Genomic DNA, 12,497 nt, shown 5'->3' with positions numbered 1-12,497 from the left:
ATTCCTGCCCCCATCACCCTCCTCCTCCTCAATTCCCTCAATCCCATTCCCAAGTTTATCCTTCTTCCTCCCTCTTTTCCTCTTCAATCCCTTTTCCTGCTCCTTCTTTTCTTCTTGTTTCTTCTCTCTTCCCTTTTTTTTGCTTTTCAAGACTTGGGAATCCCATTCCTTTTGTGGGACAGGGGGATCCAGCTCCTTCTCCTCCTCCTCCCTCACATCTGCGAGCTCCAAATCCATCTCCAAATTCCCAGGATCTCCAGAGGGGGAGGAAATCCCACCAGCAACACCATCACTTGGCTTTGGGATCTGTGGGAAGCAGCCAGAAGGGAAGGAATGTTGAGGTTGGGAAAGGAGAGAGGTTATCCCAAAGCCCAGGAGTGACTGAGGGATGTATTCCATGCAGGATCAGGTCCAGGGAGTGTCATTCTTCCCAGATTTCCTACCCCAATTCCATGCTGGCTCTCCAAGAGCTGCTGTCCCACTGCAGGTCCTGCTTCCCAGAGTTTGTCCTGGGACCTACAACGAAATTCCAGCCACTTCTCACCACCTTGGGGAGTACCAGCTCCACCTCTTCCATCCAAAATTAGGGAATTGCTCCCAGACAAGTCCTTGTTTCTCCTCCAGGGAAGTTCCACAGGTGTTATGGCATGTGGAGATATCCCAAATATCCACGTTTTATCCCATGTGGATTTGATGGGATGAGGAAGCTCAAAAAAAAGCAGGACCACAAGGTCTCCAGACCAAACAGGCGATATTCCAAGGGAATATTCCCAGAGAAACCTCAGGGGAAAAGTTTACAAGGTTTGGGAGCACCAACAGCACACGGGACAGGCAGGATCAGGTTGGATACCATGGATACAGTGGAGGAGGAAATGGGATCACTGGGATTGTGGGGACAAGCTCCTTCATCCCAAGGCAGCCTGAGGATGGGAAGGGAAGGACGGGGAAGGACGGGGAAGGACACAACTTCCACAACAAGCTGCAGGACAAGGAGTGTCCAGATCCACGATTCCTTCCATCCACAATATGGGTGGGGAACGTAGGAATGTTTCCCTGCTCAGCACAGAGACCACTGGAATTTTTGGGATTTCTTTGGGATTTGGGAAAGATTACAATGCACAACCTGTCCCTATAAAATAACTCCTCCCAAGGTTTCTCTGAGCCAGGCAGGGAATTGGGAACATCATCTTGGAGCTGCTCTGGTTCCCCCCGAAAAAATTCCAAGCAAAATAGGAAGGAAGGAGTAGCAAGCACAGCCTAAACCAAGGCTACATCTCCACAGGGTGGATTTAGGATGGATATTGGGAAAATTCTTCACTGGAAGGGTGGGCAAGCATTGGAATGGGCTGCCCAGGGAGGTGCTGGAATCACCATCCCTCCTGGAAGCGTCCAGGAAACGTAAATGTGGCACTTGGGGACATGGGTTAGTGCTTGGACTCAATGATCCTGGATGTCTTTTCCAACCTTAATGATTCCATGAGGGTTGAGGTGATGGTGTCCCCTGGTCCCACATGGAAATCTGGGGTCTTTTCCAACCTCTGTGATTCCAGGCTGGAGGTGACTGTGCCTCCATGTCCACATGGAAACTTGTTTCTGTCCCTTTGGAATCATTGTCACCTCCCAGGAAAGTTCTCCCTGCTGGACAAGGCTGGAGCTGAGCTCAGCCCATGGATCAGCCCCATTCCCTGCCTTTCCCAGCTCCTGGCACCCCTCAGCAGGACCACTTTGGAAGCACAGCCCTGATCCTACCCAGAAAGGAGCTGGAAAACCACATTCCCGCTCCCAAGGAGGAGGCTCAACAGAAGGGATGGGATGGCTCTCCTGGAATTCCAGGGGAGCCCAAACAGAAGAGCCACAAATTCCTGCTTTTATCCAAAACATCCCACACAGTTTCTACAAGAGAAAGTGAGATTTTTGGCCCTTTTCTCCATATTAATTTAGGCTGATCCTTAGTTACCTTAATGTGGGACAACACAGGGCACAGGAATTTTTGGGATGGAAACAAATTTCCCAAGAAAAAAAAAAAACAAACCAGGAGCCAGCTGCTTTTTCCAGCTGGAACGCACGTCACGCCATCCCCACTAAACTCCTTAGGGAAAAATATCCCAGGAAAACAAGTTCAGCCCTTCCAATCTCATTAACAGATCCGTGACTCAGGAGGCAAAGTCCTTCCTGCCACTTTCTGGGATCGGCTCCTTCTTCCAGAGGTCTCATTAAAGGCCTCTCAGTGGGAATTTTGAAGAGGCAAGAGAGGATTAGCCTGCTTAGGCCCAGCTTTAGTCTGAGTTCAGCTTCTTATCTCCGCCCAGATCTAGCCCAGGGAGAGGGAAGGAACAGCCTTTTCCCAGGATTTGGGAGGTTGGTTGTTCCCAGCTCTCTGTTTCCAGAGGTGTTTGCAGCTGAGCAATCCCACCCTGCTGACTCAGGGAGCTTGGATGGGGCAGGACATTCCTTCTCCACCCTCAAATCCCAGGATTGGGCCTTAAATCCCCCTCGGGATGTTTTTGGAAAGGTGTCACCGGTGAAGCTGCTCAGTGGAGGCACCAACTGCTGGTTTTGGTGACCCAGGGCTGTGCAACCTCAGAAAAAAAAAAGAAGAAAAAGGACAAAATTCCCAATTCTCCAGGTAAAAATCATCCCAAAAAGTGACCCAACTCACCCTGAAGAGTCTTGGAGCTCCACGGATGGCCCTTGGGGAAGGGTTGCTTTGGTCTCCTCCTGGAATATATTGGGAAAGGTGACCTGGAACAGGTATCCCAAGAGCAGCATCACTCCCAAAAATCACCCAGCCCCTCATCCTGCCACCGGTTTCCCCTTCCTTGGCCTCCTTGGCTGGAAACCAGGAGCCCAAACCAGCCAAGATTTTCCAAGCCTTGAGGTTTTTCTGGGGTTAGGAAATCCCTGCCTTCCTTCCAACAACACTATTAAAGTATTTTATGGAGTAAAAACCCGAGAGCTCTACCCCTCCTCAACCACCTGCTCCTTGGATTCACTGCTGGGATAGAATTCCAGGACTAATAGGAATGGGATGGCTCCATAATAAAGATGCATCAAGTGCCAGCTTGGCCCTTAGGATGGGAAATCACCCTTGGAGCAGATGGCAAGAGGGAAAAAGGGATGAGGACAAAGCCACAGGGTGGGAAACACAAGAAAGGGACAAAATAGAAGGAAAATTGGGACGGAACCTGGAAGCAAATGAGCTCAGAGGGGACACAAACCCTAAAATCAACCCCTTGGAGGCCACCAGGAATCTTATTATAGTGTTTGCACACTCATTCTCAAAGCTGAAACCAGATTTTTTTCAGCTCCTGACCACACCAGACACCCTGAAACCCATCCCAAGCTCCTCCAACCCTCTCCAAGCATCCAGCCTCTCCTTAGAAATTCCACCTTCCCGAGTTTCTCTTTCAAAGGAACCCCAAAACCACAGAGGGTTTTTTCTTGAAAGCAGCTGCTGGGTGAACTCATTAAAGGGGGAATCAAAACCTCAGTTAATTAGAGGTTGGTTAGGACAACATAAACTTTCGTTCCCTGGGAATATTCCTGCTCTGGGATTCACAATCCTACGGCTGCTGGTAGGAATCACATTGGGAAATTCAGGAACCATGACCTTCCAAAGTAAATCCTGCCTGTGGATTCCTGATGTTTGCACCAGGAACAGCAGGACATGGATCACAGCCCCCCCTCCCCCCCGGGGGGGGGGTTTCCAGGCTGTGGTTTCAGTTTTTCCAGCCAGGAAAGAGTTTGCTGACATTTTAGATCCTGTTGGGAAAAAAAGCCTCTCTGCTGGTTTTCCACAAGAGGAAAAGTGGGAAATGTTAATGTGGACAAAGCAAAATGTTGTAGGAATTGGCCAGGATCAGCCAAAAATCATGGAATGGTTTGGGTTGGAAGGAACCTTAAAGATTATCCAGTTCCAACCTCCTGCCATAGGCAGGGACACTTCCCACTATTCCAGGTTGCTCCAAGCTCTGTCCAACTTGGCCATGGACACTTCCAGGGATGGGGTAGGAAGATCAAATCCCTCAGGAAAGATGCTGCAGGATGAGACCAATCCCAACATTATGCTTGGGAAGTGACAGAGTCCCCCATGCCCTGGTGCTCCCGGGAAAACACCAAAATGTGACTGATCCAACCCCACAGGGAATTTACTCCTTAATTTAACTCCAAACACTCCAAATATCCCTTTTAGGGGCTTTCCCACATCCTCAAGGCTGTAGGACACCACCAGCACAGATCCCTCGGGAACAAACCACAGGAGTGCTCCCAAATCCTTCAGCTCCGAGACCACCACGTACCGAGCCCGGGGCAGCTCCTTCCTCAGCTTGGATCCCATTCCACGGGCTTGAGCCAAGACCTTTCCCTCCTGCAGCCTCCTGCTTTAGGGAGCTTCTTGGACATGGAGGAGACAGAAGGAAAACACGTTTTTTAGGAATCGTGGAATGGTTTGAGTTGGAAGGAACCTTAAGATCATCTCATTCCATGGGCAGGGACACCCCCCACTAGTCCAGGTTGCTCCAAGCTGGCCTTGGACACTTCCAGGGATGGGGCAGCCACAGCTTCTCTGGGAATGCCATCCCAGCCCCTCATCACCCTCCCAGCCAAGAATTCCTTCCCAACATCCAACTTAAACCCTCTCTCCTTCATTTTAAGCCCATCCCCCCTTGTCCTGTCCCTCCATGCCTTTATTTCTCCCAATTAAAAACCATTCTGACGATCCAGGCAGCACAAGGGAAGCAGAGCTGGACACGACATTCCCATGGGATGATCCCAGCTGGAGGGAGCAGAGCCCTGGAGATCCCATCTCCTCCCTGGGTGGAGTCCCCAGGACTCACCTGCTGATGACGTTCTCCTGCAGCGGCTTCTCCTCGACCTCTGGTGGTTTCTCCTTCTTCTTCCCTTTTCCTACAGGGAACTTTGCACCAGGATGGAGCAGTGTGAGGGAGAAGGAAGTTCATGCCATAGGGTTGTTTTTTTTCCCCTCCATAAAACTTTTGGGACAGTCACCAGGGTCACCCCAGTGGGGAATAAAGAGGTACCTGCACTGAACATTCCGGCTCCTTCTTCCCAATCTTTGTCCTGAATTCCTTTGGCACCTCCTGCCCTTTCTCCAGCTCCTTCTTTCGCTTCCTGGGGACAAGGAAAAATTGATCCCACCGAAGCCAAGCAGGGAATACCCACAGCAAACCCCTTAGTGGGGAAAATAATCCAGCGTGTGATCCCACACTGCCCAACCCTGATTTCCAGGGCACCCAAAAGGAAATTTAGAGGGATTTTTCTGCTTGATCCCTTTAGGCCTGAAATTCCCAGGAAATCCAGAGTGATCAGGTAATGCTGGAGCCCCTAAAATCCCCTGCCACACCCCACAGGACCCACCTGCTGCTCTTCTTCATCTCACTGTCCCTTGAGACTCCCATGGCTCCCTCATCCAGCTGTTCTTGGGAATGTTAAGGGAGAGTCCTCAAGGATGTCCCTGCAACAACAGGGAGACACCCCGGGGCTGGTAGAATCCCAAATTTTCTCCCAGAGAAAACCCCAAAAGCTCAACCCCAAAGGGTCAAGCTCAGCTTTAACAAGGACCCAAAGAGACCAAGAAATCCTTGAGTTCAGCCCCTGAGCTGCTCTGGGAGGTGGGAAAAATAAAATTCCTGCTAAAAAAAAACCAAGGGAAATCCCCCTAAATTGTGAATTTCGGGAGGAATTCCCAGCTCCCATCATGCTGGAAAGTAATTCAGCAGAGCAGAGAGATCCCCCAGCTCTCACCTCCCTTTCCTGTGGCTGCAACATCCAGACCCTCCCAAATCCCTGCTCCCCGTGGAAACCCAGAGGATGGAGGAAATAAGGCTAATATTAAACACCCAGGCGGTCCTCCCACTCCATGAAAAACCTCCCCTGCTAAGGAAAAAAATGGGACTTCTCAAGGAAGAAAGAGCCAAAGCACCAGAAAACATCAGCTAAACTTTTCAAGGAGTAGAAAACACTTGGAAAACTTCCACGTTTTCCCAGACTTTGTTGCACCAGGAGCACCCAGAGCTGCTGGTGGGACCAACTTGTTCCCCCAAACCCACCCAGAGTAGAGGAGACCTCACCCAGTCACCTTCCCGAGGGAAATTCCCTCCTCCAGGAAGTTTACTTAAGGCCCCCCGAGCCTGATGGGAGGTTCCCAGCCCAAAATGCACCCTGGGAAAGAAAGTTTTAGCCCCAAATTTAGGGAGAGCCCCTTAAGCAGCAGCAAGGAGACCCCCAGGGGGGAATGCTTTGCACCCCTCAGGTGGAGGATGGGGCCAAATATATGGATTTAAAAATAATTTAGGAAAACCTACCTTGCAGGAAGTCCTCCCTCTCCAATCACAGAATTAAATTATTCCCAAATCCAGCTGCTTTTCATCCATCAGGTTGGATTTGGAGGAGTCTCGGAGCCCAAACAGTGGTGCAGAGCCCAGATCCCATAGGACGGTGATTTCTGGTGCCTCCAACCCTCATCCTGAAACCCTTCCCAGGGCTCCTCTCCAGCCCTATTCATGGGATGAGTCCATTGCTTCCACCTGCCCATGGGGGTCATCAGGAACCTCATTGCAGCTGAGCATGGAATGGGCTCATCCATCCTCAGCCAGGCCTAAGGAGAACACCTGGGAAGGGGATGGAGCAGAGGGACAACAGAAGTTGGGGCACAGGGACAACAGGGGTTTGCACAGCAAAGCTTTTCCCAAATTGGGAATGTTCTGCCTGGGGAAGAGAAGGTTCCAGGGAGACCTGAGAGCCCCTTCCAGAGCCTAAAGGGGCTCCAGAAGAGCTGGAGAGGGACTTGGAACAGGGGATGGAGGGACAGCACACAGGGAATGGCTTCCCAGGGTTAGATGGGATCTTGGGAAGGAATTCTTGGCTGGGAGGGTGGTGAGGGTCTGAAATGGAATTCCCAGAGAAGCTGTGGCTGTTGCATCCCTGGAAGTATCCAAGCCCAGGCTGGATGGGGCTTGGAGCAACCTGGGCTAGTGGAAGGTGTCCCTGCCCATGACAGGGGATTGGAATGAGACAATCTTTAAGACTCCTTCCAACCCAAACATTCCATGATTCCTGGAGGGATCTGCTCATGCTTTGCCCAGGCTTGGAATCTCCATCCTCTTCAGCTTCCCAGCCTTGTGCCTTCCCAAACAGGGTTTATTTTATCCAGGGGTCTTTCAGAGGCTCATTCCATCCATTCAAACCTCTTCTGGCACAATAGGAATCATCTCTGTTTGTCTGAGATTTGGTGGCCCTGGATTGGGAGATGCTCCTCATGGCAACCTCATTCCCTGAGGCATCCCATAATAATCTCTTCCCCCTACCAGACAGAGGGATCTTCACAGCCCATTTCAACCCAAACCATTCTATAATTCCAGGAAAAAGCTGGATCTGGGGCCAGTAAGAGTCATTGCTCCCTGCTGAGATCCCCATTCGGGACGAGTAGCGGGGCCATGTGTTCCCTTGGGAAGGAGCCGGGAGGGGAAAGTCCTGGAGGCAGGGCTGGCTCTGGGAAAGCCTCTTTGATCCCTGTTGCACCACCCCAGGAAAAATGCATCCAAGCCACCTTTCCTGCTGGATGAGAAAGGTTGGGAAGGGGTGGGAGGGGGAGCAGGGAAGGACAACTTCGTGCCGGGGCTTGTTCACCCTCGGCCGCCTCCTTCCAACCCGGGGACTGGCTTATGTTAAATGTGCTTCCATTTTCCATGGATTCCATAAGATTTGTTCAGCTTGGAGAAGGTTTCTCCCAAGCCTGAGATCTCCATGATGGGAAAAAGTGGGATTTACAGGGTGGGTGAGCTGGGAAAAGCTTGTCCTGACCTGGATCAGCTCCAGTTGCTCGTCCGTCCAACCCAAGCATGACTTGGGGCAAAGCTCTTGATCATTAAGAGGAGTTTTATGGATTTTGATGGATTTTCCCTTTGGAATTGGGGGAATGGAAGCAGGATGGCTCCATCCAGAGAACATGGACCACAAAGTGGGGCTGGATCATCCCTTGGGAAAACCAGACTGGAATGAGGTCTCTGCACAGTTTGGTGGCACCACAATGAGCAGTTTGGGGATGTATCAGTGCCAATATCTCAAGATTTCCTAATCAATAATTCCACCTTTCTGGTCCAGCAGCTCCTTCTGGATTGGGAAATCCAGGAGAGAGAGAAAACCCTTCCTAATATATTCCTTTCTTTGGGATCACACAATCCTTGATGCCCCAATGAGGAAAAAAAATGACTGGGAAAGGTGGAATTCGGTTTAATATGTTTAGACAGTTATAAATTAAATAAATATGAATAATGAATATAAATTATTTATTAATGATAGAAAATATATTAAATAGAAAAATAGAAATAATAAAGGTAAATAATATAAAATTATATAAAATACATTACATATAAATATAAATATATAATAAATAAAAAAAATTAATGCTGGGCTAATTTTTTCCCCCTTGTTAAACAGCTGGATCTGCCTGGAATTCTTTGTGTCCCATTGACATCAGTGGGATTCATCCCACCCAAGCCTGGGCTCATTAACTTAATTAAGGTTCAGGTAATCACTTATGGGCCTTTTCGTGGGGACAACAGCTCAGAGGGGGAAAATGGGGCAGGATTGGCCTGGAAAAAAGAATAAAATGGATTGTATTTTATTTCTTCACGTATTTTTTTAATTATATTTCATGTTATGTCATGGTTTGTACAGGAGAAACCCCTGGTGGCTTTGGCAGGGCAAGGGCACAACCGGCCCAGATGTTGCAGAACTGCTCCAGGTTGTGGGTGGGTTCATCCAGATGTGTCCGGGGTAGGAGTGGACATTCGCCCAGATGTAGCACGGGAGGTGGGAGGGGCACCCAGATGTGAGAGGGGCACCTGGTTGCAGTTGGGGTCATCCAGATGTGCCTGGGGTGGGATCAAATACACACCCAGATGTAATAAGGGAGGTGGGAGGGGCACCCAGATGTGGTCGAGGGCGGCTCCTGGTTGTAGATGGGATCATCCAGATGTGCCCAAGGTGAGATCGGACGGGTGCCCAGGTGTGGGTTGTGGAGCAGGACGGGCACCCAGATGTGTTTGGGATGGTGAGGGGGCACCTAGTTGTGGCGGGAGGTCATCTAGATGTGTCCAGGGTGGGAGGGAACCCGTTCCAGCTGTTACTCAGGGAGCAGAAGCAGAGCCCAGATCCAGATGTGGTCGAGACAGGGGGGCGGCTCCTGGTTGTAATTGGGCTCATCCAGATGTGGCTGGGATGTTTGGGCTCGGACGCCTCCCCAGATGTGTGGCGGGGGCGGGGCCGCTCCCATCTGTGCCCGCCCGTGGGCGCGGCCTCAAGTCCCTCCTCCGGTGACGTCACCCGCGTTCTAATTCCCCCCGTTGCCCGGGGCAACGGCCCCTCCGGTCCTGCCCCCCCGCGCTCCCATTGGGCGGTGCCGCCGTCCATCAGCGCCGTCCCGCTTTCCCATTGGCTGACAGGGGGCTTCGCCCCGCCCCCCCTCCCCGCTTATCCCCCGCGCCGCGAGGGAGCCGCCTCTGGGATCGCGCCGGGATTTGGGATCGGCGGGGCCGGGCGGGGGCTCCGGGGCTGAGCGAGGACACCGAGCCGAGACTTTGGGGTCGTCCGAGGTGGGATATTAACGCAGAAGAGTTTGTAGGGCGGCGGGGTTTGGCCCTTTAAAGGAGTTTGGGGGGTTCCCGTGGCTGGAGCATCTCTAGAAAGGGGGGTTTTGGGGGGTTCCCACTCTCCTTTTGGGGTGGTTCTGTAAGGGGAGGGGGTTTAACCCCTGTAGAGAGCTCTGCAAGGTGGGTTTTGGGGGGTTTAACCCCCTTCCGCAGCTGGGGTAGTTCTGTAAGGGAAGTTCTTGGGTGTTTAAACACCCTCGTTTTTTGGGGTCGCCCTGCAAGGGGCGGGGGGTTTAATCCTCGCACCGCAGCTGGGGAAGCTCTGAAAGGGGAGTTAGTGGGGGTTTGAACCTTCTCCCCCCATTTAGGGTAGTTCTACAGGGGGATTGGGGGTTTAACATCCCCCTCCCATTTAGGGCAGTTCTGTAAAGGGGGTTTGGGAGACTTTAACCCCCCCTCCCGAGCTGGGGTAGCTCTGAAAGGGGAATTATTGGGGGTTTGAACCTTCTCCCCCCATTTAGGGGAGTTTTGGGGGTTCCCCCCATCTGAGGTAGCTCTGAAAGGCGAGTTTTTGGTAGTTTAAATACACCTTCCCCCTATTTAGGGTAGCTCTACGAGGGGGTCTGGGGAGGTTTAAACACCCCCCCTTATTTAGGGCAGCTCTTGCAAGAGGAGTTTAAATCCCCACCAATATTTAGGGCAGCTCTTGCAAGAAGAGTTTAACCCCATATTTGGGGTTGCTCTGCAAGGGGAGTTTGGGGGGTTTAAATTCCCCCCCCCCCCCCACCTGGGGTAGCTTTAAAAAGGGGATCTGTGGGGTTTGTGTCCCACCCTTTCCCTGGGATATCTCTGCAGGGGCTGTGGGCTCACATCTGGCCAGATGTGAAGGGCAGGGGGAATTCCAGAGGAACAGAGCAGGGGTTAGAGGGGGTTTAAGCCCCCTCCTAAACCTAGGACAGGACTGGGGGCTAGTCCAGGACAAACAGAGCAGCCTAAGGAAGGGTCACGGAGCCCCCAAACCACCGTGTGGGGTCAAGAGGAGCCCCCAAACCACCGTGTGGGGTCAAGAGGAGCCTCCAAACCACCGTGTGAGGTCAAGAGGAGCCCCCAAACCACCGTGTGAGGTCAAGAGGAGCCCCCAAACCACCCTGTGGGGTGAAGAGGAGCCCCCAACTGTGGGCCCACTCCCCTACTCTGTGGATGCTGCATCCCTGGAGATGATGCCCCCCGAGGAGGACAACCTGGATGGCCCCAGGAATGGGGACAGGGACGGTGGCCTCATCCTCCTGCACGGCCCCAAGAACGGGAGCGCTCGGAAGGTGAGGCTGTGGGGTGCCAGGGGTGGCTGTGGGGTGCCAGGGGTGGATCCATGGGACCAGTTTGGTGTCCCTGTGGGATCCGTGGGGCTGGTTTGATGTCCCCGTGGGATTGAAGGGGGCAAGTTTGGTGTCCCCGTGGGATTGAAGGGGGCAAGTTTGGTGTCCCCGTGGGATTGAAGGGGGCAAGTTTGGTGTCCCCGTGGGATTGAAGGGGGCAAGTTTGGTGTCCCCGTGGGATCCCGGGGGCCGGTTCGGTGTCCCCGTGGGATCCATGGGAACCAAGGACCATCCCCTGGGCATCACCACCCACTGCTGAGCTCAAAGAGACTTGAGACTTGCAAGAAAACCTGGATAAATGTTAATTTTGGGGCTATTTCTGTGTGTTTCTCATTAGTTTTGTCCCCTGGGAGCCAATGGAATAATTAATAATGGGTCTACAATAATTAATTAGTGACAGGGGGGTGAAATCCATGGGGATTGTCCTCAGGGTGCCACCAACCCCAATCCTGGGCATCAACAGCCACCCCTGGGCTCCAAGGGGCTTTGGAATTGTAAGAAAACCTGGATAAATGTTAAATTTGGGGTCTGTTTCCCATCAATTTTCTTCCCTGTCGTTATTCCCCAATGGAATATTGGGGGTGCCTGTTTTTGGGGTGCAGGTGCCTCCTGGCCTGACACATCAGGAAGGGCTTCAGGTGGGATTTAGTGTGGAAAAGACCCACACAACCCTCTCTCCCAGCTCATCATCCCTAAACTCCACTCCCGGATCCCGTCTCCCTCCTCCGGCTCCATCCACAACTTCCCAGTGGCTGCTTTGAACCAAAGTCTCCTGGATTTTGGGGGTTTTTCCTCCTTCCTGCCCACGGGAAGTTAGTCCAGCTGGGTAGTGCCCGTCCCTCCTCTTGCTCTTGGAGTTGCTTCCTGGGAAGTTTTCCCTTGGGAATTACCCCTCCGGGAAAGTCCGGCTGTGGGTGTGAGATGGGCCCAATCTGCTCATTAAACTCGTTTAATTAGTGAGAGGGGGGTGAAATCCATGGGGATTGTCCTCAGGGTGACACCCACCCCAATCCCTGCCATCCCCTGGGCATCAACAGCCACCCCTGGGCTGGAAGGGGCTTTGGAATTGCAGGAAAACCTGGATCAATGTTGATTTTTTGGGCTATTTCAATGTTAGTTTTGTTCCCTAAGAGGCAAAGGAAGAAACCTGCAGAAACTCTGTAAAACCCCAAACTAAACCCCAAACCTCCAAACTAAACCCTAAACTAAATTTCAGAACCCCAAACTAAACCCTAAACTGAACCTCAGAACCCTCAGAACCCCAAACTAAACCCTAAACTAAACTTCAGACCCCCAAACTAAACCCTAAACTAAACCTCAGACCCCCAAACTAAACCTTGAACTGAATCTCAGGCCCTCAAACTAAACCCTAAACTGAGCCTCAAACCCCTAAACTGAACCTCAGACCCCCAAACTAAACCCGAAAATAAACCTCAGACCCCCAAACTAAACCTCAGAACCCTAAACTAAACCCTAAACTGAACCTCAGACCCCCAAACTAAACCCTAAA

General features: G+C 51.8%; 2 protein-coding genes across 10 annotated transcripts in view; one reads left to right on the top strand and one right to left on the bottom strand.

The window, feature by feature from the left end:
* The window catches only part of LOC113974978 (DNA topoisomerase 1-like), a 10,429-nt gene extending 4,289 nt beyond the window's left edge, over positions 1-6,140 (bottom strand). The window contains exons 1-8 of the mRNA XM_027698581.1: positions 6,069-6,140; positions 5,377-5,473; positions 5,040-5,130; positions 4,836-4,915; positions 4,299-4,389; positions 2,660-2,718; positions 444-516; positions 217-306 (exon numbers count right to left, since the gene is read on the bottom strand). Coding sequence (XP_027554382.1) covers positions 217-306; positions 444-516; positions 2,660-2,718; positions 4,299-4,389; positions 4,836-4,915; positions 5,040-5,130; positions 5,377-5,417 — 525 coding nt within the window. The 5' untranslated portion in view covers positions 5,418-5,473; positions 6,069-6,140. The remainder of the gene's footprint in view (positions 1-216; positions 307-443; positions 517-2,659; positions 2,719-4,298; positions 4,390-4,835; positions 4,916-5,039; positions 5,131-5,376; positions 5,474-6,068) is intronic.
* Positions 6,141-9,495: 3,355 nt separating this feature from the next.
* Positions 9,496-12,497, top strand: part of RHPN1 (rhophilin Rho GTPase binding protein 1) — a 40,561-nt gene continuing 37,559 nt past the window's right edge. For 4 of the 9 annotated variants that reach the window (XM_027698562.1, XM_027698560.1, XM_027698561.1 and 1 more), the window contains exon 1: positions 9,496-10,930. In XM_027698562.1, coding sequence (XP_027554363.1) covers positions 10,829-10,930 — 102 coding nt within the window. In that variant the 5' untranslated portion in view covers positions 9,496-10,828. The remainder of the gene's footprint in view (positions 10,931-12,497) is intronic. The other 5 variants (XM_027698566.1, XM_027698558.1, XM_027698557.1 and 2 more) reach the window with 5 other exon arrangements.

Source organism: Neopelma chrysocephalum, unplaced genomic scaffold (genome assembly GCF_003984885.1).
Source record: "Neopelma chrysocephalum unplaced genomic scaffold, ASM398488v2 Primary Assembly neopelma1_129, whole genome shotgun sequence".
NCBI classification, from domain to species: domain Eukaryota; kingdom Metazoa; phylum Chordata; class Aves; order Passeriformes; family Pipridae; genus Neopelma; species Neopelma chrysocephalum.
This window is presented reverse-complemented; position numbering and strand designations above follow the sequence as displayed.